This window comes from Seriola lalandi, unplaced genomic scaffold (assembly GCF_002814215.2).
Source record: "Seriola lalandi dorsalis isolate HSWRI2012SDOR001 ecotype SW California unplaced genomic scaffold, Sedor1 jcf7180002054544, whole genome shotgun sequence".
Taxonomy (NCBI): Eukaryota; Metazoa; Chordata; class Actinopteri; order Carangiformes; family Carangidae; genus Seriola; species Seriola lalandi.
In genome coordinates this window covers 3,525,027-3,551,968 of record NW_019525097.1, presented here as the reverse complement: position 1 = coordinate 3,551,968, position 26,942 = coordinate 3,525,027, and the positions used below count along the sequence as shown (strand labels likewise).

General features: G+C 40.6%; 1 protein-coding gene across 5 annotated transcripts in view; it reads right to left on the bottom strand.

Annotated features, from left to right (window-relative positions):
* sipa1l1 (signal-induced proliferation-associated 1 like 1) overlaps window positions 1-26,942 on the bottom strand; it is a 72,901-nt gene that overhangs the window by 21,593 nt on the left and 24,366 nt on the right. For 3 of the 5 annotated variants that reach the window (XM_087176268.1, XM_087176267.1, XM_023415034.2), the window contains 9 exons: window positions 26,640-26,688; window positions 10,710-10,838; window positions 8,882-10,448; window positions 8,392-8,614; window positions 7,917-8,047; window positions 5,805-5,993; window positions 4,919-5,093; window positions 3,579-3,682; window positions 3,083-3,240 (listed from right to left, as the gene is read on the bottom strand). In XM_087176268.1, coding sequence (XP_087032394.1) covers window positions 3,083-3,240; window positions 3,579-3,682; window positions 4,919-5,093; window positions 5,805-5,993; window positions 7,917-8,047; window positions 8,392-8,614; window positions 8,882-10,315 — 2,414 coding nt within the window. In that variant the 5' untranslated portion in view covers window positions 10,316-10,448; window positions 10,710-10,838; window positions 26,640-26,688. The remainder of the gene's footprint in view (window positions 1-3,082; window positions 3,241-3,578; window positions 3,683-4,918; window positions 5,094-5,804; window positions 5,994-7,916; window positions 8,048-8,391; window positions 8,615-8,881; window positions 10,449-10,709; window positions 10,839-26,639; window positions 26,689-26,942) is intronic. The other 2 variants (XM_087176270.1, XM_087176269.1) reach the window with 2 other exon arrangements.

Below are 26,942 nucleotides of genomic sequence, written 5' to 3'. Positions count from 1 at the left end.
CCAGGGCAAGAAAAAGAACATGTCAATACCTATTGGAGTTGGAGGCTCAGAGGTGTGTGTGTGTGTGTGTGTGTGTGTGTGTGTGTGTGTGTGTGTGGTGTGGATGTGGGGAAGGTACGCATCACATGTTTTTGTCGACTTGTCACTTGTTATGCAGTATTTCCAGTTAGGTTTGAGTAGCAGCTTTTTTAAGCTAAGGTGGACTTGACATTGGAAGAGAGAAATAAATATTTAAAAAGGACAGATTTGAAGTTAAAGATTCAATTAAACTACTACATAGATAACTGGAAACTGATGACTACAGGAATGACCTCAGACCTGCAATAGTAGTGTTTTCCACCAATAATATACAGTGGAACACAGGACAAGATGAATGTGTGAGCCAAAGAGGCCACATGAAGTTGTCATAAAGCCAAATAAATCCTGGGACTAAAATAATTTTTAGAATCAATTTTTTTTACACCATACAAAATATATTCATTGGATGTTACGCTCAGCTCAGTCATACAGTCACTATTACCTCATACAATGTAATGCGTCCTTGTCTCGTACAGTCTCATTACTTCAGAGACATGTGTGTGAAAAAAACTACTGCATACTAAGCACTCAGCCCTGAAGACATCTGTGAATTGTTGCATTAATCACTTTTCTGGAGATGAACTCTTAACATTTACTTTTCAACATGTGTTAAGTGTTTGTTTACAATGACACAATACCAATTTATTCTTTAAAGAAAAAACACCATAATTGCGGTCGCGCACACTCTTTCTCTTTCAGCATTGCTGTAATCTTAAATTCAGTACTTCTCATATCATAATCCATTTTATCTGCAGACATTAAGCCAGCCATTATTTGAGAATAGTTTTTTAAAGTAGATGGGATTAACAGGTAATCACATTCAATTATACTAAATAGCAACAGCATTTGAGCAGTTAATAAATAACAGAAAACATGTGGCCTGGTTCACCTCAAATAGTTGGAGAGGAAATACTCCTGTATGGGAATAATCTCTGTGTTGTTGGACTATTCAGGAACTTGGCGAGATGCATGTCTCAGAGGGAAAACGCGCTGCCTTGATTTTGGGAGGATAGGAAAGTGGTTTTAGATTTTTGGACCCCAATGTGCATCAATGTATTGACATTTATATTTAAATTTTTTTGTGTGTTGTATAACAATAACAATTCTGGTATAATTTCCGGTAAAACAATTAATCCATTAACATATCCTGGAGCCAGATAAGTGGCACAATATTCAGGGATGGATTAACCATTTTAAAACTATTAATTCAAATTCATTTTAAACTTTCCTTAAATTGAGTCTTCCTAGCAACTGTAGCCAGCAGTGACAGCAGTGACAGTGCTACAGGACTGATGGTGCTGACTAAAACCACATAAAAAAAAAAGGATTGAACAAACTCCTGCACACACCATCTACTGTCACATCAGTCTCACAGCCCACAAAACCACATTACAAAGTTAGAACCACTGTTACTGTCTACAGCAGGCAGGGAAAAAAATATTCAGGACCAAGAAAGATGCTTTTTCAGACTTTTGAAAACCTGCAGATCCCCTGGGGCGGCAGCCCAGGTGAATCTGGGAAAAGACTCTGAGCCTTCACATAAAGTAACAGGTACATCTGGCAGAGAAGCCCTGTAGAGAGCATAGCCGTATTAAATAGAACTATGAAGTGTGCTGTATTTCCCTGCCCTCTGTGTATAGGAAGGTCCTCTGAAACCTAAAGGAAACACACCAAGGCTTCAAAGCATTTAGGTCATCCTTACTTTATAACATTATGACTCAGTCAACTTCCCTGTGGTGACTATGAATCGTAATTTACCTCCAAGACCAGATGTTTCACCTCGACTGTGTATTTTCACTTCAGAAAAAACTTAATTCACATTTGTGAATCACAAAAGGCATGTGTAATAGTATTTGCTCTATAGTCACTCTGTGGCAGGGCTCTTGAGTGTGTGTGTTGTTGCTCAGTAACGAAGTAGCCCCATGGGGGGCAATTAAGACCTCACACAATGTGCTCAGACAGCAATTAAAACAGCCATTAGTATGAGAGAGAGGAAGGCTCATAGAGGGCAAGATAAGAGAGACTGACAGAACACTAGATAACAAGACAGAAGCAAGAATAAACAAGGAATGAAATGTCCTTCATAGCTGAACAGTTTGAAATAGGAAAATAGAGAAGGAGGAGAATGTTCATTATTCCTTTAAAATGACTCCAGGTTGGCACATTGTATTTCATATTACACATCTCTGACAAAGGGGTAATAAATCGTGAGCTGTGGAGAGGGCTCTAAACACTCACAGCCTACTCTATGATGGAGTGATGGAACTGCAAAGGTAATGAGAGCTGTACAACTCTCTGAGCCGACAGATAAGAGCGTTATTGTTTCAGCAGTGACAGGAAATGATTCATGAGAAATCAAGCGCATATAATAAGTCTAACTAAAGTTTCTATCTAGACTTTTTCAAAAAAACAAATGTAATGCAGTGGCCTGAATATAAGATGAGACATTGTAAGACACCCTCCCCCCGTTCTTTGGTAAGGACAGTGGAAAAATAACACAAAATGGTCGGCAGGTACACAATATTTCATAACAAAAATATCATTTTTTAATTGATTTGTTGTGTGGTACTTCAAATACCATAAACTATACAAATAACAGTCTACTTCTTTGTCTTTCTAATGCAGTTTTAACACCTGAAAGAAACCTAACCTGTAAATTCAGCTGCTAGTGGATATCCAAAGCTTTCAGCTAACTATTGGTTTCTGTTAGTAGGCATTTCTTCATTCTGTTTAGTCACTTACTCACACAAACCCCTGCCAAATATCTGGACTCAAATACTGCAATCTTAATAATCTATATTTCAGCTCACAATCTTCTACCATTCTATTCCTTATATATAATATATGCCAGCAGATAAACAAAGGTCACTATTGGACAGCTAAAAATTCACTAGCCTAACAGTGTTTGGGCTTTAAACAACCCATAATACAGCAGTCTCTTAAAAAAATATCTATAATTCATGTATACATAAAGTACACAACATGTGGTGCTGTTGAATCTCACCTGTAGGAGCTGTTGTCAGAACAGGGGTTGTGTGCCCGCACAATCACAAAGACATGCTGGAAGTGTGAGCGAATGTTTTTGGGAGTGAAGGGAAGTGCACCGGGTTCTTGGAACACAATCGTGACAATGTCATTCCCAATATGACGCTTCCGCAGTAACTGGAAAAGTTCAAGAACAGCAGGAAAAACTGAAGTTAGATGTTGAGCTACATCAAATCAGATATATAGAAAATACAGAAAAACAATGCAAATGAGTTCAACAGTTAAATTAAAATATGTGTCGCATGATAAACATTAAGTGATCATAGAAATCGAGTGCTTTAGCTATTACATTATCTAGACAATTGCCACTTAAACCATATGCAAATTTATTGAAATGATCATGGTATTGATCTTATAAAGTCTGTACAACACATTATTTTAAAAGCATAAGTTTGCATGTTACATATTTGTAACAACTTCACATATTATAAATGTGTTTGTATATATTAAAATACCTGTTGCTTATTGTTGGGTGTGTAGGGCAGCATGGTAGACACATGGAACATGATCTCATAATCCTTGTAAGTGGTGTATAAGGAGTGGGTGCCCGTCGAGTCAGCTGAGGGGGAAACAGTCACAAGGTGTTTAAAAGGCCATACTTAACCTAGCTACATTACCTTTCCACAGGGAGCGCTTTGCATGGCTGTAATTCATTTATTAGGTTACTAAAGGATGTATTGCATGTCCTACAAAAAGCGAATGGGAGAGTTTTTGTCTCTCAAAGCATTATGGGGGATTATTCAATTGATAAAAGAGACGTACGGAGGAAAAACAACAGTATCAGTATCACTTTCCCCAGTAGAGTAATATGACACCAAAGGCCATCTGCCACATGTCTGGAATTGAAGGCATTTTTGTTTTGAAGGCAGTGCACACAGAGGAAACTGAAGAATCACCGAAAAGGAAGCCAGAGGAATCAAAGTAGACTGAGAGTGAGGTGCAGAGGAGAGAAGTAGAAGCCATATTTAAAAAACACATGCATATGGACACAAATGGGCTTGAAAGATGTGTGCTCCACTCCCATTGCACTTTGGCATTGTGCAGACTGCAAGAATTACCAACGTCAATGGCACAGACAAATGCTTCAACTCTCCTTATATAATCTATTTTAGTCCAGTTTCTCATTTCACTCCACACACTGCACATCTGTATCCTAATGAAAACCCAGATGTTAAAATTGACTTTAGATTATTTGAGAGGACATATACTAGGTAAGAAGAGCTTTAGCTTTAGACTATAAGGTGTATATTTGGTGTGCTCTCATTAGTACATAAGAATGGATGGCTCATGTACCTGGTTTACCCACAGTGGCTTCAACTACCGTCAGATCTGTGTCTGTAAACACCACTAATTAATGAGGTAGTCTCCAAGAAGAGAAGTGTTCCTGTGTACTCCTACCCCCTGAGGGTGACACCTGTGCTTTGCTGGTGCAGAGCAACACACTTTCCTGGTGTACAGTTTGGTATTTTACTAATTTGTCTTAATTTATCAAACAGTTTGGACCTCCAAACTGGCAGTGATTCTGCTAATATGAATATCACATTGCATTTTCAGGCATTGAACACACACATCATGTCAGTGCTGATGGTCACCTCCCACATGCCACAATCCATCAAATGCTTGCTAAGCGACTGATCTCAAGACTCCTTCAATCGATGAGAACTTCTATACAGTGTCAATCTGCAGTAACCCTGCTGCTAGGGCTCAGGCATTAGTTTCAGCGTCAGTTTAACAACAACACAGGTTTTTCCTCAGTACTTCTAAGAGAACTTATAATTTCCATGTATGTACATACTCTTGGTGTCCAGCTGAGCTCGATACTTGGTGAAGCCTTTGAGTCTGACCCTCTCCCCAAGTAGATGAAGGAACTCCTCTAGTGCAGGACCAGCTGATTCGTTGTTGTACATCTCCTCCTCGCTGCTCTGGCCCGCCATGCAGTACATCACCCCCACCTTCCGCTGGAAACTCAGCTGTGGAGAGAGAGAGCAGTCATTGTTGCAATGAAAAAGGGGGCACACAAGCATATTATTGTGTAGAAATCATGTTAGAATAACCAGGTTGACATTTTAGGGAGAACTCATGTTGGCATTTTAAGAATAGCCACCTTGGGATGTTCTTCAGTGATCGCGGTGCCATTTTCCAGAGAAATCATGTTGACATTTACAGAGGTTCAGCTTTTGATGATTGCGTCAGGGAGCACGGGTATCAAAGAGCATGTTTTGTATTACTTATTTTTAAAGAGGTGTGTGTGTGTGTGTGTGTGTGTGACACACTTTGCCAATATGTGTTTCTCCACTTATATTCCACATAATAGTCTCATGGGAGTGAATGGTTCAATAAAGCAAACATAAAAAATAAGTAATTTATAGTTCTGCTAAACAATGAGACATCCCCCTCACCTAGTCATAAAATAATTAATAAAACCCAAAATGAAAATAATGCGCTGTTCACACAATACAAGATAATGGCTCAGAAACTTGTGTCTTTAGTTCAAAGAATGAGCAATTATGCTAAATGGATTCTATTTTTGAGGAATGAAGAGGAGATTATGAAGCCTGAGTAATACTGTCTTTTTATTAAATAGATAACAGAACAAACAGGAATTTCCTCCAATATGAGCAATCAAAGGAATTAATCAAATTCACCCATCCCAACTCAGTTTGCTCATTGCATCTTCTTACCCCCTGCTCGTCCAGCTTCATCAGCTGCTCGGTGACCTTCGGTGTGTTGAGTGCCAGGCGCAGGCAGTGAGCATTCAGCTCAGGCACCAGGTACTCCAGCACCTCTTTGAGGGGCAAGCCTCGAGCTAGGCCATGCTTGGATGTGGAAGGTACTGCATCTTCCAGGATGGAGCCTCTCAGGGTGTTTAGCTGGAAGCAGCCAACCAGAGGGAAACAACAAGAAAATAGGAAATGCAAGGGTCAGAGTAACAACTAATTTTTCAAGTTTAGATAAGAAAACTCTAAAATCTTTTGCAGTAAAACTGTGTAAATGACTAAACAACTGAAAATGATTTTTAAAAAAATAAAAGAAATTTGACTATAATGACTTGACTATTTCCTATCTCATTGTACCCAAGAGCCTGAGTTAATCATTATATATTTTGGGACCTGCATTGTCTCATAGTCTCTGTGTTCTTTATGGCATTTATGTAGATTCATAGTTAATTATCCAAATCATGTAGTCAAAAAGCCTCAGAGAGAAAACCCACTGTTGCACTATATAAAACACATTTCTTGCATTCTCTGAACTCCCTGAACACTCTTTAGTTTATTTTTAGAGCATGTTATTGCAGAAGCATGGTCACAATGATACAATGAGAGTTAGCCTGGTTTAGCTGAAGTTTTCTACTTAAGATAATTCTTCTCTCTGTTCTGAACATTTTCTGCTAGGTCCTAACCTTTCTGCTTGGTGCTGTGTTGGTTCTTTAAAAGTTGCCTATGACTGGCAACAACATAAGCAAAGCTAGTTCTCCGACCACAAGTAGAACATTAGTAGGTGTCTATGTCTGGAAAGCTACAAGGAAGCCTGTGATGAGGCCTAAAGGCCTGTGAAATGAAATTCAACTTGAAGTATAAGACGGTTCTTCAGGCTAAAACAAACTCAAGGAAGACTTTAATTAATCAAGAGGAAAGCAGAGGAACCAGAACCTGAATATCTATCTATGAACAAATAAACACAGCTGGATTATCTGTAGTGGCCCCATGGCTCTTGAGAATCACTTATAAGTGTGTGTTGCGCTTGTGTGTCTTCAAGTAGTGTTTGGAAGGCCCAGTGTTTGTGCCAACACCCTCAGGGTTAAACAAACCGATGATGAGAAGCACTCTAGCTGACGAGAGGACAATCGCTGTCCTCAGTGGACACTGAACTTATCTCTTTAACATCACTGCATCCCACTCACTCCCACAGACACACACATATATATCTATACCTGCCCAGCTCCTTGCTCTGAAAATAGCAATTAGAGAGGAGAGAGATAGAGAAAAGAAGGGAGGAAAAGAGAGGAAAACATAGCACAGTAGGTCGTGCGTCATCCCAAGAGATTGGAAGGGCTATTACTCATGGTGCGCTTCAATACAAGAGCAATGCTTTTCCTTCTCCACTCGAATACCTTTGGCACTATTTTAGTCTCGTTTAGCTGCAAAATGGCACAGCTCAGTCCTTCACAGATGAAGGCTGACAAAGACGGTAGGTGGGCGTTCAGCTCAGGGAATGAGGACATGGATCTATGGCTCTAGTCTGTCTATTGGAGGAGATGACAGCGAGGGCTAGAAGGATTCACAAAAGATTCCTTCTCACTGCAAACTAGAGATTGAGTATTGTGAATAAACAAATGGGAGAATAAATTACAAATTAAGTCAAACCTGCCATCATTTGAGGTGGTGTTAAGAAAAGGAGGCAGTGGCTTCTAAGGTCTTGAGCTGTATTTAACAACCTTATTATGATGCCTTTAAACCCCCCCCCCAGAACCCCTCCCAAATGGGTTTTTCAATATGCACAGCTGGGAACAGATCCTATATTTTAACTCCTACACAATTTGAACTCATTATAGCTCCTTCGTAACATCACTGAGTACAGAATGTACTAAATATTGACACATTTGTAAGCATGAACATTCATGGCCCCATAGGGAACAGCTACAAACATTGTATACCCTGAAGAAAGGGCAGAACAACTAAAAACAAATAATATAACACACCAATCAACAAATCAAGCTGTTAAAAAAAAAAAAAAAAACATCATATGTCAATGGAGAAAGGTGTACAGAGGGTCATGTGTCAATTTCAATATACCTCACTCGTTCTGAAGATGACCCTGTAGTTGTACTGCTGCCCATGCTCCTTGTGTTCTTCCAGCTTCTCCCTCCTCAAACTCACTGCCACTGGGCCCAGGTTCTCGTCGACCCCCAGATAGTTCCAGTGTTCTGGGGGGACAGGGAGGGATGGACACAAAAGGATGATGTTGAAGAGAGGAGAGATTTATTTTGGTTTACTTGGGTAAAAACTTCTTCCATTGCCTGCCAACTTTTCTTTTATCCCTAATGCAGAATTCTCATGACTACTGAATATTGTGCCAAAGGTCAAATAGTTGAAGATTGAGTGTAAGAAAGAAATGGCAGAAAATGACATTTTCTTTTCCAATTATGGGTATAATTTTTCAAAAATTCTCTGAAAGCATTGAAGACAATCAACCTCCACACCAAAGAAAGAAAACACAGACATTTAAGCTCAAGAAATACAAATCTAGAAAGCTCAAACGTTTGCTTACCTCTGAGGTAGAAGTACTTTCGGTAGTAATAGGCGCCGAGGTCAACATGTTCCACAATGTATCGTTTGGACCTGTCAGCATGTTGGCTTGGTCCGTCCTTGGGTGCCTCCAACACAGCAACACCAGCGTTGGTAAAGTGAGTAGTGAGTGTGGCATCCAAAGGTCCTTCCTCTGTGCTGCTGGAAGAATTGCTTGAGCTCCCACCACTGCCTATGCTGCCCTGCTGGAGGATGAAAGACAAGGAAAAGTAAGGCGAGGAAGCTGACAAATTATTTAATCAGTCAGTGCATCTTCAATATGCAATAATCAGCTTTACATTGATCTTCAATTTTGTTTTTTTTCAATATGCTCCAAAAATGAATTGTGCAGACTGCTGTTTTTAGATTAAAACTGAGGGGGCCCAGAGAGCAATCTTTTAAGGAAATAAAACAAATCATATTTATACATATTTTTACAACATTTAATAATTCTGTTCTTGCACAAACCCTACCTGTTTAGCAGGAGAGATGTTTCTTTCACCCTCTCCCCCAATCTCATTCCTGAAACAAGGGCAGCTGAGCACCAGATCATTGCTCTTGTCATCACCAGGGTCCAAGGCGGGGTTGGAAGGGTGTCCTCCTCCTGCCCCCTCCTTGCTCAACTCTTCCTGTGAGCCACAGGGTGACCCATACACTCCACTCTGATTGGAGGAGAGGGAGGACGTGGCTGAAGCAGAGGCAGCAGCAGCAGCCGAGGCACCGGTTGTGGTGTTCTTGCGTTTGGACCCAGAATGCCGACTTTGGATTGCCTCATTGAGGTCAAAGAGTAGAGACTGAACATCAAAATGGGCAAAGCCTTTTTGACACACCCAGGGTTTGGGAGGCGGGCCACTCTCATCTCCTTTCCCCCCATCTTCAGCATCGGAGCCAGCCCTCGATGTGTCACCCTCCACCTTCACACTGCGCAGCTTTCGGAATATCGACTCTCCACCCGTCTCTGACTTTGACCTCCTCTTCAAGTGCTTCTCTCGTTCCTTCAGCCGACTGGCAGGACTACCTCTAGCTGGACCTAAAGGTCCATCTGGTAGGTCAAGGGCAGCCTGTTTTATGGGGGCCACAGTAAGGAGCTCTGTTAGCCTCTCTGGAGCTGGGCTTCGCTGATCAGGGGCCTCAGAGGACTGATAACCCTTTAGCATGTCAAAGAAGCTCTCTCCTGACACACCATGTTTATCTATGGATGAAGTGCTGCCATACTCGCGGTGCATGGGGGTCCACCCTGAGAAGGACCAGCCCTCATTGCCGTCCCCATCTAGCTCACTAATGGTTATATCACTGTTACTGCGCTGGCGGATACGCCTCATGCCTTTGCGAGGTGAACCCAGATAGCCATCTGGTGACAGGAAGCGATTGTCCTTTCCCTTGCTCTGCATCTTGTTCTTTAGTGTGTTGTGGATGTTGCGCAGCATAGATGAGTCCTGTGGGCTTATCAGGTGACCCAGCTTAGCTGACAGATTACTGTGGGCTGTGACAGCTGACACCCCTCCACTACCACTGCCACTATTACCACTACCACCACTTCCACTTCCTCCTCCTCCTCCTCCTCCTCCTCCCCCTCCTCCAAGTCTTTCTCTATCTCCACTTCCTGATCCTGAAGAGCTGGTGGTGTTGGTAGAGCTGGGTGAGTCTGTTTCAACTGTAATATGCCAAACACCCCCTCCTCCCCCATCTTTCCTTGGGGGCCAGTCAGCCACGCGGGCCCGAACCCCCATCTTGGGGACGCCGGGGTTGGTACCGGTGGTAGAGGAAGAGGAGATGTGGGCGCTCTCGCTACGGGGTGGTGGCGCTCCTCCATTGGGCAGTCGCAGGCGTCGGGTGTAGAACTCATCAGAAGCCGGCACTGAGCCGCCAACCGAACGCTCTGTCTGAGAACGCTTCAGACTAGTCATGATGGAGATGGGAGAGGATGCAGGGAGGGGAAATGGGAGGGAAAGGTAGGGATGGGGAGCTGATGGGTTTAGATTAGGGTCAACATAATGCCCGGTAAGTGAAGTGCCGAGAGTCTCATGGACACATTTGGTTCTGCAGAAAGAGCAAAGGAAAAGAAAACATGAATAGGGCATAATGTTGAATAAACAGTAGTCAACAAAATAAAAAAAAACTTGTGAGACGTTGCAAAGATATCTTGCTTTAACTTAAAAAATCAAATAGTGAGTGCTAAAAAGTAAAACAGAACATGCATAGAGGATTAAATACTTGTGCCAGTATTGTCATCACACAACACCATGTTCAAGACCATAAGTTTATATTCTCTTCAATCAAAGAATAGTAGAAAATCAGTACCTTTTTGTAGCTGGAGCTTGATGGAAAGGAATGTGTTGATGATGAGCGTTTGCAGCTGAAGCCTCTACAAAGCAGCCTGCATTGCAATCGTGCTATAAGTGAACTCAATTCAGTCTGAGAACCCAGCAACTGAGAATAAGAGTACAGAGATAGAAACAGTATAGGTAAAAAGGAAGAGAGAAAGAAATCAAGTTAGAGAGCATTCAGCATTACAGATCAAACCATCTTAATGAGGCTATATTCGAAAGCACTAGGTTAGCCTGTAGGTTTGTCTTTGTTATCTGAATTTGTCTTCATGACATCAAAGAAGGCATGACTCTATGGTTCCAAGCAGTGAGGGATGTTTGGGTTGATAAATCTTGACCAATCTGCCAAAGACAACTCTTAGACAGCCCACACAATGTGGCTTTTCCCTTGAAGGGCTCAGGAAATTACAAAATCACCATTTATAGCTAGCTTAGTCAGTCAAAAATAATGTGAGAAATAGCCGATGAGAGAGTTCAGTTTGCTTAAGTATGTGTCTGTGTACTGGTTTGTCCATAATGGTGCACTACCCCTCTTCCACACCACACTTTGTATCACCATGGAGATAAGGACTTGTACAGTGCAGGTTTCTGTGAGTATATGTATGTGTATGTGTGTTTGAGAGAGAGAATGAACAGGGCTATTCCTTCCCTTCGAACAGACCTCGCTGTGAACAGTTTTTAATTGAACTACCTCTACATGGTATGTGGATTATCCAGAGAGACAAGGACATTGTTTAGGTAGAGTCACATTACTGTTGAATTATTTTAATGTACTATAATCTTCAATAGATTAAAGAGCACAAACAAAACAATATTTGCTCCCAACCTCGTAGATGTCTCACAAAACCAGAACTATATGCACAGATCCATTCCACTCCTAGTAACAGAAAATGTTTTATGTGATATGGGTGAGCTAACATTTTAACATAGATCTGAGGCTCTTTATAGTCGCATTCTGTGGCCTTGAGGCCAGTGCTCATGACACTACAGTATCTACTCTCCTCTAACGCTGTTTGCGAGTTGTTCAGATGAGTCTGTTTGAGCAGCATGACATCCTAGTCTGGGATTCAGTTTGGCTTTAAAAACTGAAGTGTTTGAAGTCTAACAGGCAGAAACTCAAAGGTAAAAACTCAAAGTCTTTCCCATTTCACAGCGAGGTGTTGGTGAGTGTATGTGTGTCTGACTGGGAGATTTCCATTTTCAGACACACATACTGCAGAGGCTTGTGTTGTGGGAACATTTTTGATATGCTAAAGAGGCCTTTGAGTTTTTCTGCCGCAGATCATATTAAAAAGAGAAAAAAAAAATACTGTAAATTTATCATAACGCTCACAAGCAGTCATGTGAGTTGTCTCAAGTGGTGTATTAGTAGATAAACAATCATCTTGGGTGTATAATAATCCAACAATTACAATACACTCTCAAAGGACATTGTGGATTGTGCAACTGAAAGAGCATGAATATAGATGAACCTCCTCCGAGGATTTTTCTTCTATGCCTGCGGAATCATTTGAACTTGTCAAACCTTTTACTTCATTGCAAATATCAAAAATATGTGAAAACCTAGCCCATCCCAATGTAAACAAGTGGTTCACCAGTGTTTTAAAATATGCTTCTATTGGGCTAGAATCCACAAAATAACAAATTACAGATATGGCATTGCACAATCACAAAAGTAACATTTATCCAAACACAGGTGAGCAAAGTTGAAAATGTTAGAAAGGCAATCAGGTAGTGGCATCAACCTAGAGAAGAAAATGGTATGTGGCAATGAACAGTTTTTCTACATTACATAATGTGAAAGACTTTCTGTTTCCTGACATTCAGACAGATTTTGATCCTTGTCACTATGGATCAATTTTAGCAGACTCCATCATGGCTCTGCTTACTTAGAGTGCATCAAGGCCTGTAGTTCTTCCATACAAATTCACTACTGAAGCTAGTTTTTTTTTGTCTTATAGACTGACAACAGCCTTCGTCATGCTGATCTACAAGACCAAATCAAAAGGCTCATCACAATATAACGTGTGAAACATTACTGAATGACGTTAATGACTTTGATCAAAAGAAAAAAAAAAAGAAAGAAAGGAATATATAAGCAAAAGTGGATTTTCAATCCCCTACAGAAGAGCCACATAAAAATGTATAGCTGCTAATCTGCATAAATACAAAATCTGCTCTGCAGAAACATTTCATAAAGGTAGATTCAAAACATTTAAGTGTTCCCTGTAATATACAAACACTGTATAGACAATTCTTTGGTGACTAAAGGGCAACTCCTGAGAATGTAAACAATAGATTACAATTAAAAACTGTTCTTTATTTTTAATATTTCATAGTTAATCAATTTCTGATTGGGGTTAGCTCTCTACCAAATTCCTAGTTATTTTTTTATTTATTCTAGCATGAGTGATTAACAGTACATAAATGAGGCACCTGTCCCTGACGCCACATATACATATATCAAAGTAATGTTAAGATCAAATTTAAGTACAGAGGATTGTAGCCTGCTGATCCACAAAACATGGTCAGTCATACAGATCGACACCTACCTGATACATCTTCAGCTCTACATGAGTGATTTTCACAAACACAAAGCCGAGCACTGTCAGTTAAACTATGATTCATACATTTAACAGAGCCACCAAGAAAAGCACATCATGGTTTCATAATTTTTCTACTGAAAGTCACATTAAAGTACAAGAGTAGAAATTCACTAGTAACACTGTGCTGCCCTCCACTATGAGCCATTGACGCCTCTGAAATGACACTCAAAAAGTGTATCCCAAATAACTACCTGCAGAGTGGCTTTTCTTTCTCCACTGAGGACTGGGTAGTACTCTTTAATGAGAGTTGGAGAGAGTGAGAAAAACAGAGTGGAAGAGAGATCAAGAGTCAGAGAAGAGAGTGAGAGAGGAGAGGATTATACTGTGGTGTTAGGCTGGGAGACCAGGAATTGAAACGAATGAACGGGGCGTAGCATGCCTCTCTGCAGTCACAAAGGACCAATTACACTGACAGATACTCAGTAACCTTTAGCAGCCTCTGAACGAGGTCAGTTCCTAAGGTAAATATGTGGCATCACTGCTCACTGCAGCTAAGTGCTGCTGAGGTTGTCTGCTGGCCCAGTCAACTGGAAACTGTTAACAGAGGGACTTATTTGCATCTTACAGATGATGGTAGCTGGGACCATTAACGTGACATCACAAGACCAGGAAGAGTTGTTGTAATACGGTGGAAAATGTTTATAGTGATCACGTCTGTCCGGGTCAAATTGATCACTATCAGCGGATGATTAAAACCAAATAGTTTTCTTTTTTCTTTATTTTTCATGCAGATTGCCATCTAATGGACATTTGCATATTTATTACATGAATATAAAGTGATGAAACAGACAGCTTTACCATTCACTGATTTAAAGATAAAATAACAAAGTGCACTGTGGCCCTCTCCTTTTCCAAGCCTAGGCCTGCAGCCTAGTCTGACTGGTCAGGGAGAAAAAATTACACTCCAATCACGTAACACACCTGCTGCTGTGTGAGAGTGGGGACGATAATTAGGCACTGTAAAAGTCCCAGAACACGAGCAGAGCAGGAACGGGAGGGCAAAATGACTCAGTGAGCCACAGTGGTGAAGACTCTATAAAGATCCCACCTTGGAAATACCCATGGAATTTTCCAAATAACAGTGAGGTAATTATGACATCACTACATTTTGACATTGTCATCGTGATAATCAGTGGTGGAAGTTGTGTCATGATGATGTGTGAAGAAATGGATAGCTTAGATACGACTGTGGAAAACGCCAACTTCATAACAGTTGTGCTGGTTTCCAGTCCAGCCCCAACTGTGCTATAAAGGAGTAATGTTAGACTGCAGTTAGTTTGTAACGATATGTTAAAAGGAACCTAATGATACCATAATCATGTCATAGATTGTGTGTTAAATTGAGATTTGTGAACGCCCCAACGACTTGTTCATCATATATGACATGTTTGACTTTGTGGGTCTCTAATTTGCTGATAATTTCGTAGCAAGTTTCCTAGAAAGAACTACGTAATTTGGTACTATTTACAGTTCAAATAAAGACACGGACATGAGACAGTTTTTGACTTGAATTAGTCTTGTTGAGTTCATAAGCAATTGTTGATCTCCAGGGGAATTTCCTTGAAAGAACTGCTCCAATTAAATTCAAGGAAATATTCATTATCGCAAATGTTATTCTTCACATATGTATTCTTGCCTATAAACAAATTTCACTTTTTTTGCATGTTTACTTGAAATGTTTAACAAAAAGTAATTAATTGGAATTAGCATGAACACCATCTACATTTTCTCTATGATTAGTGACAAATTAGGCAGTGATTTCCAGGAACCTTCATGTGAACTGACTTTTACATCTCAGTTTCTGAAATCATAGGAAACTACAGGACTACTCTAAAAGGTTGTTGTCAAGCAGCACAGGTGTGCCAGCATGGGCACCGTGTGACTGTGAGTCTTATCCAGTGAGTCATACACACCTGAAAATTACAGAGTAGATGATCTGACTAACTGACCGAGGCCATTGCTGCACAATACACACTCATAGAAAAGCTCTTGAAAAGAGGGGACACAAAAAGTTGAGCAGGAGGCTCCATCTGTGTGTGTGTGTGTGTGTGTGTGTGTGTGTGTGTGTGTGTGTGTGTGTGTGTGTGTGTTCCTGAGACTTGGGTGCAAAGAAGACTGAACCCTATACCATACATTTCTTCATAATTTGAAAGCAGTTATTTTTAGACAATTACAGAGTGGATTAGTAATCTATATTCATTAATCAGCCTGTATTGTAGTTGCAGAAAATGGACCTGGTTTTTCCCAGGCCTGTGATTAAAAAAGATCTCCACTTGGTAATCACATTGCAGTTTTTTAATGACAGAAAGATGGAGACAGTGGACTTAAGAAAACAACACAATTTAAAGAAAATGAAAGAAATACATCTGTAAACTTGTGTCAATTGTGCTGATCGGTTACCATGTCTACGACAACATTACACCTGTTTCACCAGACAGATCATTACCACACTGACTGATGAGTCAAGTCAAGTCAAGTCAAGTCACATCATGTTTTCATAAATCCTCACAACAGAACAACGTCTCAATGGATTTCACAGTCCCACAACAGAAACAGTTTCACACCCAACCCAAGATCTCTAAGGAGAAGAGGAGGAGAAACCAAAAGCTTGCACATACAGAAAATAATGAAAGAAAAGAAAACCCCTCTTCTTGGACAGCTGCGGTGCAAGAGGAGCTGCAGGTGGGAAAATGCCAATTACAAATAAACAAAAAGAGGGACACACTGACTCAAACTTGGCGTGTCCTCTCAAACACCTGCTGCCAAGATGCTGCTGGGCATAGGTGTGGCCATAAAGGCAAAACATCCGTGTGTGTGCAAAGCCACTGCAGGTAACACAATGAGCCATAGGAGTAAAAGAAAACATGGGAAAGATCCAGATTGTGACTCAGGCATTCAGTGTGCACCCACAAGTGTCTCCTCTGTTTCACACACAGACAAAGAACCCACATGATGAGGAATGTTGCGTCATAATTTTCTTTTTCAAGGCATCTTTCCCAGGCTCAGTGGCATAAGTGGCTAATGGTGGTTTAATGGCATGTGAATGTAGATAACAAAGCATAAAAATCTTAACTTATATTCAAACTTTACTAAATGTAAACTATATGCAGAAAGTTTCTAAGCAGTAATGATAGCTTCAAGCGTTGTGTGGATATTGCAATTCATAAACATGAGCAATAACTGCTCTGCAACGACGACGTCCCCAAAACAAGAATTTTGAACCAAATGCAGAAATGTCAAACCTCTCGTGTGACAAAATGTAATAGTAGTGGCCTTGTGTTGTTAAATGCTATAGAACCATTTGAAACCCAAACAGCTTTTCATCTCAGCTTGTCTGGATGTAGATGAGGAAATGGCAGGCCAAGACACAGAGGGAAGATAAGGAGGGAAAAAAAATAAATCAAACATTATTCTCTTTGAAAGCTGCTAGGCAGCAGGCACTCTAAAGTGTTAGAGTTTCAGCTCATAGCCTTTCAAAGTGAAATTGTAATTGTGTGGAAAGATAAACGTGCTTTGCTGTTTTTGCTCCCTCTGCAGAGCTTGGCAGTGGGTGGGGTCTCGTGTCTGGCTCACTGAAATGTAAAATGGCCTTTTTGGGTGCTCTGAAGTCTGCCGGTGTTGTCTTTTTCTCTCGAGTGTGAAATTGCAGAGGCATTCTATGGCACACACTCCCCAGCTATCACAGACTGGCAAGGGAGGCAGTGGGAGGAGATGCACATAGAGATTTGACCAAGTGATGAGAGGGGAGTCTATGCATATGTGAGTGTGTTTCAATAGTTAGAGTGAATGGCTGTTCACATTACAGTGAAATATATGATTAGAATTACCACCTGGTCATTCTATACCTCCGCCAAAACCGTGTGTTGTGCGGTCACCATAACCTTCACCTTTATCCACCAAAATCTGATCAGTTCATCCTTGAGCCCAATTGAATGTTTTTGCCAAATATAAAGAAATTCCCTCTAGGCCTTACTGAGATATGACGTTCACGAGAATGGGACGGACAGACGGGCAAACCAAAAAACATAATGCCTCTGGCCCTGGCTGTCGCCGGCACAGAGGCATAAAAAGAGTTCAAGAATGTCTCAGTGACTCTAAAGAAAGATGTTGTTGACAGGAATTTTCTTTTCTATAATACCTCAAACAACAGCTTGAAATGACTGGGGGTGTGATCTGCTCTTCACCAGAGAGCTGCACAGCTCTGCATTCATGGTTATAGCCTAATTTGCTCAGTCTTGAGTACTGTTTTTATCCATATGATCTGTTTCATGGCTCCATTTTAGCAGCAGCCTTTGACTGTCTAAGTTTTATTGTGATATTTTATTCTATTTATAAAGATCCTCCTTTTCACAAAAGCTGACATATGGACATACTTCAGCGTTTCCCTTACATAGGCTCTACTCGTGCAGCCCAGGTAGATGAAATCACTCAGTTTCAACAGTACTTAGTTGGCATGAGAAGTGAATATGTGTCTATGTGATTTATCTGTGAGGGCAGACCAAACCCCAGGGAAGACAGACACCCTAACAGTTGTTTAAAATAAAAGCAAAAATAAGATTCTCAAATACAGAATTTATTGGTGTGTATTTGCTCTAGCCTAAAACAGTCTTTGGGGTATATTGTTCTTAATGTCTTGTTTTCATGAAAACGCAATACAAAATGCAAATTGATTACAAAGCCTGTTAGAAAGCTTTACTTCCCTTATAGGCTAGCTAGTTAACTTGACAACACAGTGTTTTCAATGCTTTTAAGTGTCACATGTCAGTGAACATGATGACACATCTCTCGGACCATCCCTCTGGATTAACAGCTGTGATGATGCCTCTTTCTATGTGGAAGAGTAGAAATAGGGGTGACAGTAAACAGAGGGAAAAAAAGCAGGACATGGATTTAGAGAAAAGGGACTAAGGATAAGTGCCACTTAGTGTTTCAGGACCACACTGTGCAACAATGACACAAATAGCTACGGCCTTGCCTACATTCCCCGCATGCACGCATGTGTGTGCATGTTTGTACTGCTCCCACAGCAAACAGCTGAAAAAAATGGTTGACATATCACTACACTGAGAATACATATGTACAGGAACAGGGGGCTTTACCTCAACATCAAATATGTGACTGCCTCTGCTCAGCAAAGCAGTTTAAGAAAAGCCACAAACCATTTCAACAGCAAGACAACAATACCCGTTTCACCCTCTCTCTCTCTCTCACACACACACACACACACACACACACTTCCTGCCTTCCTCCTACTGTGTTTCAGGGGTCTAAAACTCCCCTCCTCTGCACTGCACCTCCATGGTGCAAGAGATACTTCTATTTCTTTTACATCTATGTTTCTTAATCAGCTCAGAAAATAAACATGGAGATGGAGATATAATAGAAAATAAACAGTATGTGAGTTTTATTTAACAAATGCAGCATTAATGCACAAGAAATATGTATACTGTACACCAGTTTGACATAACAGGAACCACTATCTAACAATTCAGGACAACAAAGAATTACACACTACCTTTGTGCAGCTTACATCGCTCAACCTTCGATGATGTTTTTTGTTACACTGGTTTGTATAATTCTGGCAGGCGCTTCTATCATTTTAGCAATGTCAGTTCATTCTGTATTGAACTAAACTTGTAAGTGCTACTGATTCACATCCAGCCAAATTCCCTCAGAATCAACCACTGAATTACTGTGCTCTTCACCATCACGCTGGTTGCAAACCATTCACACAGAACCGTGTTATCTGGGTCGTGAGAGCTCTGATGAATCAGGTCCACACAGCCAATTGCCCTCATGACGGGTTGATCTATTATTTATGGCAAGCAGAGCGGATTTTGGGAAGGTGAAGGCTGGTTGGGTGGTTGGTAGATAGGAAAAGTGATTTTCCCTGCAGGCTGATCTGTTATTTATAGGCTGATAATAGTGATGTAACTGCATTACCTCACAACTCAAACTATCAAACATTATGCATATTAGAGATGTAATTTTTCACATTTGGGCATCAGTATTTTCACATGGAGGACTATGAGCATGTCCTCACTTGTCATCAGGTTATTCAAGATGTTTTCTGCATCACTTTCCCCAGTATTATGAGCAGGCAACACCTATAGCTCCACATTTGTACAGACTGCACTGGTTGATTAGGGCAGAAAGTATTTAACTTGTCAGATGAACTGGTCTGCAGCCCTAACTTTAAAATATATGGCTTGTGCATCAGGTGCAGTTTCACTTTGTAGTGTTATGATTGTGGAATATTGTGCCATGCATATTTTTCTGTTCCACGTCATTCTGCTGAGGAAACCCCATTAAATACCGAGCAAATAAACAAAGATTGGTGTGTCATTTTTACTTTGCACTTCCTTGAATGAATGACTTGTCAAACATCATGTCTGTTTGTCTGGGGTTTCTGTTGAGGTTACAAGTGTCTGTATGCAGTGCTCTTATTTTCTGTCAGTTAAGCCATGTGCCCATCATTGTTCTTGCTCCATACACACTTCCTGTCATTAGTCTCCCTGTTGCTTTCAGGAAGTTGCTGTGTTAACAATCAGTGGCCAAGCGTAGTAGAATAGAATATACTGTAAATATGAAGATATCACTGACTATTACAGTAACTTAAACTGCAGTAGCTAAACCCAGACAGAAGCAGTGGCAAGGGGCTAATAGGCTAATTGGATGGAAAGTAATTTGGTAAGAATCTCAGCATTGCACAGCTGACCAGCAGTTGTTTCTCTTTTCTGAAACACCTTGGCACTTTCTGACATTTACTGCAAAACGCACACTGTCACACCTTGTTCACTCTTGGGTGTCTCCATAAGACAATAAATAAGTAAACAGTGGAGAACACATGCATGCACTCAGGCACACACACGGACTGAGTGAGGGTCCTATCTGAGAGGTTACAATCCATTTACCATAGCGCTTTGGTGCCTAAAAATAAGCAACTGAAACCAACCAAGCTGCAGGCATCATGCTTGAAGGACACTGTTCAGGCTCCTCAGATTCAGAGGGATTTGGCAGCAGCTGCATGATGTGTGTCTGTGTGTGTGTGTGTGTGTGTGTGTGTGTGTGTGTGTGTGTGTGTGTGTGTGTGTGTGTGTGTGTGTGAATGATGAACTTATCCGCAGTATTGGTATCTGTGTGATACAAGCCAAAAGATGTCAGATGAAAAAAAAATAAAAGTTACTATTTATTAAAAGATGTGTGATGTGAGTACACAGTGCACTTGTCAAGACTGGTTCATTAAACTTGGTTAAACTGAATTCCAATTAAGAAGTTTTGTACATCAGTGCCAAACTGTTGCACTGAGACAATTGCAATGCATTAAAGCAGTGATTATTTTTCCCAGTCCTGCTTATCAGAATTGCTACATCTGTTTGTAGGCTGGTCTGACCTCAGCAGTGGGGTAGCACTGTTAAAAATAAAACCATTAATCAGGTGAAAGTGGCATCCTATGAGCACTCTAGACCATTTTTTCTGTGTTCATCAATTACATTTAATAGAGCAAAATGTCGTTAAAATAGTAAAGCACATTCTGTGCGAATGGCTCAGTCAGCTGTGCTCAGACAGCAGCGATGAAGCTGCCGGGTCCTCTGCAAGAGCCACCTCCGCATCACCACCAAGAGCCCTCTAATCTATGCCAATCAGATGACGCTAAACAGCCATTTGTTGTTGAATTAGGCACCAGGACACGCCCCCTCCTCATATCAACAGCCTCTGCAGACCCTAGCAAAATGCTGGCAATGTAGCAAAAGCAGGCACAGCAGAGAGGGTGACAGAAATAGCAGAGTGGTGAATAATAGAGAAAAAGAACTGTGGTGTAATTAACATGGTGGCTGGAGGCTGATGTACTGTAGAGAGATAAAGAAAGGGAGTGAAGTGAGGGCGTTCAGAAAGAATATGGAGAAGAGATGCAAGGAAAAGATGAGACATTAGTGGGGAGTTTCAGAAAGGAAAATTTTTGCAAGAAAGAAAATTAGTATAGCAAATACAACTGAGAGAAATAGAGTCAGCAAGAGAGAACAAACAAAACACAGCCGTGTCATCAAAACTAAAGAGGAAATCTGCTGAAGGGCAGATACTTTGTTATGCTCAAACTATACATCTCGATACAAGGACTATTCTGTGTGCAAATCAACAAATATGTGAATTAGTCTAAAATCCATATATCGAAAGCAAATCTGAGCTGCTGCTTAACAAGAAAAACCCATTTGGTGCATCATAAATACTGGTACATAATAGTTTAGAGATGGAGGGGGACTGGAAGGAACAGAAACAGAAATACAGATGGAAATTACATGTTTCCCAGTAGCAAGTACATCTCAACACATCTCACTAGCTCTGTTTCACTACTATAATGCAAGGTTCACTTTTAACTTGGTAGCACAGGGTGCATTTGATATGAAGCAAGTCCACAGAGTAAATGAGGATGTAATGTTACCCACTGCCTCAGAGCACAGGTGACTTCTTTAGCCACAGACAGTAAGTCATGGATTACAGGCATCAGAAAAGAGCTGCAGATTTCCAAAATGGCGCTGCTCTGCGTGGGCAACAGTGATCAGGAACAGCACTGCAGTAAGGAGAGGAGTAAGAATGAAGGCTGAGAATGAAAGCAGCTCACTCTTCAGTACTTTTGTTGCACGTGTGCTTTCTACTGTATGTCACAAGAGAAAGGAGGACAGACAGATACAAGGACAGGAGGTGAGAAATGACAAGCATGAAAAATGACAAATAAGAAAAGGAAATATCACTGAAGCCACACAGTGATTCAACAGACTCCCAAATGAGCTCCCAATCTTTGAGTACATCCATAATAAACTGCATAATTCAAAACTGCATCTTTTTCTTTTCTTTTTTTAATCCATTTCAGCCCTCAGTCCACACTAATACAATATTTTATCACCCAAAACCTGAGCTTTTCCCAAATGATCTCTACTGTGGATACACACACACTGTGTTTGAGTGTGCACAGGGAAAACAGGGCTTCTGCAAAACAATGGTGTAAGCCTCCCCACTGAGGGTCGGGGCTCCACTGCAGTCAAGTTAACAGGAACTTTTGTCCCCTCTAACCTTCTCTGTGATTTAAATGTCAATATTGCCAATCACACAGCACAGGTGTTTAATTAACCTGTATTTATGGTGATGAGACGACATTGCAAACATCACTGCGGTTGCATAATGCAGCAGTTTAAGGACGACTGCTGGTTTAGATGTAGTATTTATCAGCCACCACTGAATCATGTCTAAATGAGAACAACTATGTCATGAATTCAGTTTCATTATAACACAGAATAGGTGATCACAGACGGCAGGAGAGAACTGAACAGAGGTTTAACAAACTGACAGCCAATCATAGAGCCAATTCATTCATTCATGACTAGATCTTAATTAGTCCTTCTGTATGCAGCATAATAGCATAACTATAAATGCTGTGAAAAGGACCAAGTCAAGCCTTTGTCCTGAGCCAGATAATGATCACTATGGAAGTCAAACAGAAAAACACCTTTTGACTGAAATCAGTTACAAGAAAATGAAAACAAATGGATGTATTTTGGGTGGAGGGGTTTTGCAAAGAATAGACTAAAGGCTCCTTATAAGCTGTTTAAACCTCACAAAAAAGGTGTGACTAAAGTAGAAGTTAAATGCAGGTGGCTGTAATATGCAGTGGATATATAGTGAGGAAACCATGTTCCTTCCTGTTGCTTTCCGATCCAGGGCTGTGCCAGCCTGTGCTGCAGCCAAGGAAGCTGTCTCACATCCCAGCAGGAAACACATCTCAGCCACTTCCTGCTTCCCCAGAGGAAGTGACAGGTTGGACAGAGATTGGGTGAGCCAGTTGCACTCGAGACTGAAGTCTGGGTGAGAGTGATTTTCCAGGAAAAAAAACATAAAACCACTTAGAAACTGGTTCTGCAACACCTCAATAAAAGGCAGATTATCTGCTTAAGTGGCAGGGTGTGTTAACACTGCTCTGCGGTTTTTATAACACATGGGCCATTTCCATTAGGACTACCTGCAGCTGCTACTATTAGCAAATTATACTACTGCACCTCTAAGAAGCCTAAGTACATAATGCTTCTACCTTTTATTGTGAAGCACATTGTGACATCAGCTGTAGAAAGATGCCAAAGAAATAAACTTTACTTACATCATTCATAGTAAAAGCCATTTCAGGATCAAACATACCTGCAACAAATGTAAAAGACTCCCCAAAGAATGTAACAGTGATACTACACAGATCTTATTTCTCATTTCAAGCATAATTTGACACAAAACACTTTAATTCACTAAAAAAGATATAGACTAATGGGAGCAAATGATAGTGTTGCAAGGCCATTGAGAAATAAAAATCACGGTTATGATTTGTTTTTCTGGACACATGGGAGACATACATCCACATATTGGTTCACAATGATTTCTTGAATCAGAAAGTGCTGTGTTGTGTTCTGTTTATTGCATTATTTGGTCAATGTAAATGCACATCTGTATTTGTAAAGAAACGGTTTTGGTGATCTGACTCACCAGGACACAACCATTTACTGAAATTGACACTGGACAGCAATGGACTATGATGACTCTGAGGCCATAGTCCAAACCCCCACACTGCTAATAAACCCTGTGGCAGTAAAGAATAAATTGCAGCATTTGTATTGAGACTCCTGCTGACAGGTAGGCAGAAGTTCTTGCCCAATTACACGGGGGAAGGGGATGAAGCGGGATAAGGCGGGCCACTAGAAAAGACCTAATGAGGACGTGGTATGATTGCTGCGGGACTGAAGAGACACACGCTCATTTGTGCCCACAGCAAGTATATTCGATTGGTACAGAATGGCCAGAATGAAGTGGCGGAGAGAGCGATAGAGATAGATAGGGAGAGATAATGGAAGTGAGAAGGATTGATTCCTCACTCAATGTGAGAGCATGTGGGAGGAGATGAGATGCTGCGACTGAAAGTGGGAAAGAGAGATGGATACAGAAAGAAAACAAGTAGTCAGTTCATCAAGTCAACTATCCCCTCACTCTCTCTCCTTTCCATCCATCCATCCATCCATCCATCCATCCATCCATCCATCCATCCCATAGAAACACAGCTGGCGGAGGCAGTGCTAGGGGAACTGTCCATAATGATACAAGCCCTCAAATCATAGACTCGGTGCATGAAAACACATCTAAGCCTGTAATACAACCAGTGACACACTTTGTTAAGGCTGTGTAGCTTTCACTAAGGGCAGAACAAAACCTGGAAAACCAGGGCAAACATATGTCGGGAAGGGAGTATTCTGTTCAAAGAGAGTCCATTTCCATTCAGGCAACATTTAATGAGCCTGTTTAGACTTTGCAGTCCATTGTACCAGACTGAATGTAGCTATTGTAAATCCCTTACATCCACACGTAATCATACATCCTTATATAATCAGTGCTGCACCTTAGTGAAAGAGCTTCCTTTCAGAGAATCCCACAGAACCAACACACATCTGATGCAACAAAAATATGATCCTGATTTTACCGTCTTTCTTGAACATGAAAATAAAACTGAACCCTTTTCCCTCCTATGTGGAATATAACTGGTAAATGGTTCTCCGCCTCAGTCACTGTGACTTGATGCCATCTGAACTGACACTCACTACCAAGTGCTGGTTTCTTCCTAGCTGAGAGTTATTGGAAGATTTTATATTGCAGTGCTCATGAAGTGTATCTGTGTGCGACCAACACCACATTTAAGCATTTAAAAAGTACATGATATGGTACAAATTCAATTCTACATGGACCATCTGAATGGACACATTTTAGCCTGATGACACAAGGTAAAATACTTTGCATCTTTATTTAAGTGATTGAGGGCTCTGTTGATGAGAGTTGAATGTATGTTTTGAAGGCACTCAGCCGTTAAATGGGATCAAATTGCAAGCATTTTTAAATAAGTTAAATCTAGTACAATCTAAGGTCAATTAAAAGCCCAGAAAAACTCAGCTAAAACCATATCTATATTAAAAAATGTTTTTAAAGTATTTGCATTTGTACTGCTTCAGTGCTAAAGAGCCACATAAATTAAGCTTGACCTCGTAATTGTTATACATCAGAATGCTTTCTGAAATTCACATAATACATTTTCTCATATTTATATCGCAAACTTGGATTGGAGCTTCCTTTTTAAAACAGACTGAATGACTTCCAGGGCTCTAAATCACAGGACATCCGGTGACTTTATTGACCACTGGTGTTACTTTGGGATCCTGGTAGCTTCTAATAAATTTTAAAAAAAAACTCTCGAATACTTAATGTTTTTCCACAATGTTTCCGTTTGATCTCTTTTTCTATCTCATTATTATCTTCTCTGTCTCTCTTCCCTGGTGTATTTTTCTTTCACTCTCCCCACCATCTCTGTTTCCTGTCTCCCCTCGCTCCCTGGTACTTGTGTGAATATAGTAGTGTCTGTATCTTTGTGTCTGTGTGTGTGTGTGTGTGTGTGTGTGTGTGTGTGGGAGGGGAGGAGAGCGGCATTGCTGGTTGGAGGAGGAGGTGAGAGAGAAAGAAAAAGAAGCGAGAGAGAAAGAAATACACAGAGAGAGAAGCAAAGCATTTACTGGAACAAAACATGCTGTTTCAATCTCATAGATAAGGTCCGCCTACTCACCACTCTTTATCTCAATTCAGATTACTACTCATTTTTACAATCTACTGAATATTATTCCACAAATTTTATATGTAATATTATATTATATTATATTTCTGCCTCCCAACTACATTACAGTTGCTACACCCTAATGTCTGTAACTCCATATTTGAAGTAGGTGGCATTAGATTTTTATTTGACCATAAACAATGGGAATAACACATTTACATCCATTTCATGGAGGTCACTTTTTTAAATTTACTGTTACAATACCAAACACATTCACACATGCACAACCACAAGTTGTTTGAGGAAAAAAATTCTAGCCGGAAAATAAATGTTAAATTGAAATGAAATAGAAAAAAGAAAAAAAATGTCCATCCATTTGCTCAAGACAGGATGAAAAAAAGGGAATCCTGCTGCTACAAACTTGATGACTGCCAAATATCTATCAACAGCTAATTTTCACCCAAGGTGGCAACGATGACACAGACTAAAAGTAGCATTCTTTCTCCTGTAAAAGCTCTGTAATACAGGGTCATTCACTTCAAGTGGGACACCTTAAATGCAACAGAACAAGAGTAACCTTGACAACATCTATATATACAAGCGCTGTGTGATGAATGTATGAATGTAATCCAAACTGTACAGAATCTGAGCCAAAATGAGCAAGTTGAATACTCACTGATGATCCCAGTGATGGTCAGTGAAGCGCAGATGACACAGCCTGAAACCTTTATGGCGAGCATGAAAGAGAAGAAGATACATTGTAAGATAAAGCACGATGTACATAGTGAAATTAGCTAAATTAGAATAAGAAGTTCACCCCAGTTGCCGGGGCGATAATACAATGCAGCAACTATATAGAAAGTGTTAATGAGACCCCTCCGGCCTGATGAAATGCTTGATTGAAGGGTACTCGTGAAATGTGCAGCAAATGGTAACTAAAACTAATTTTAAACCAGAAGGGCACTCAGAGTGCGCAGAC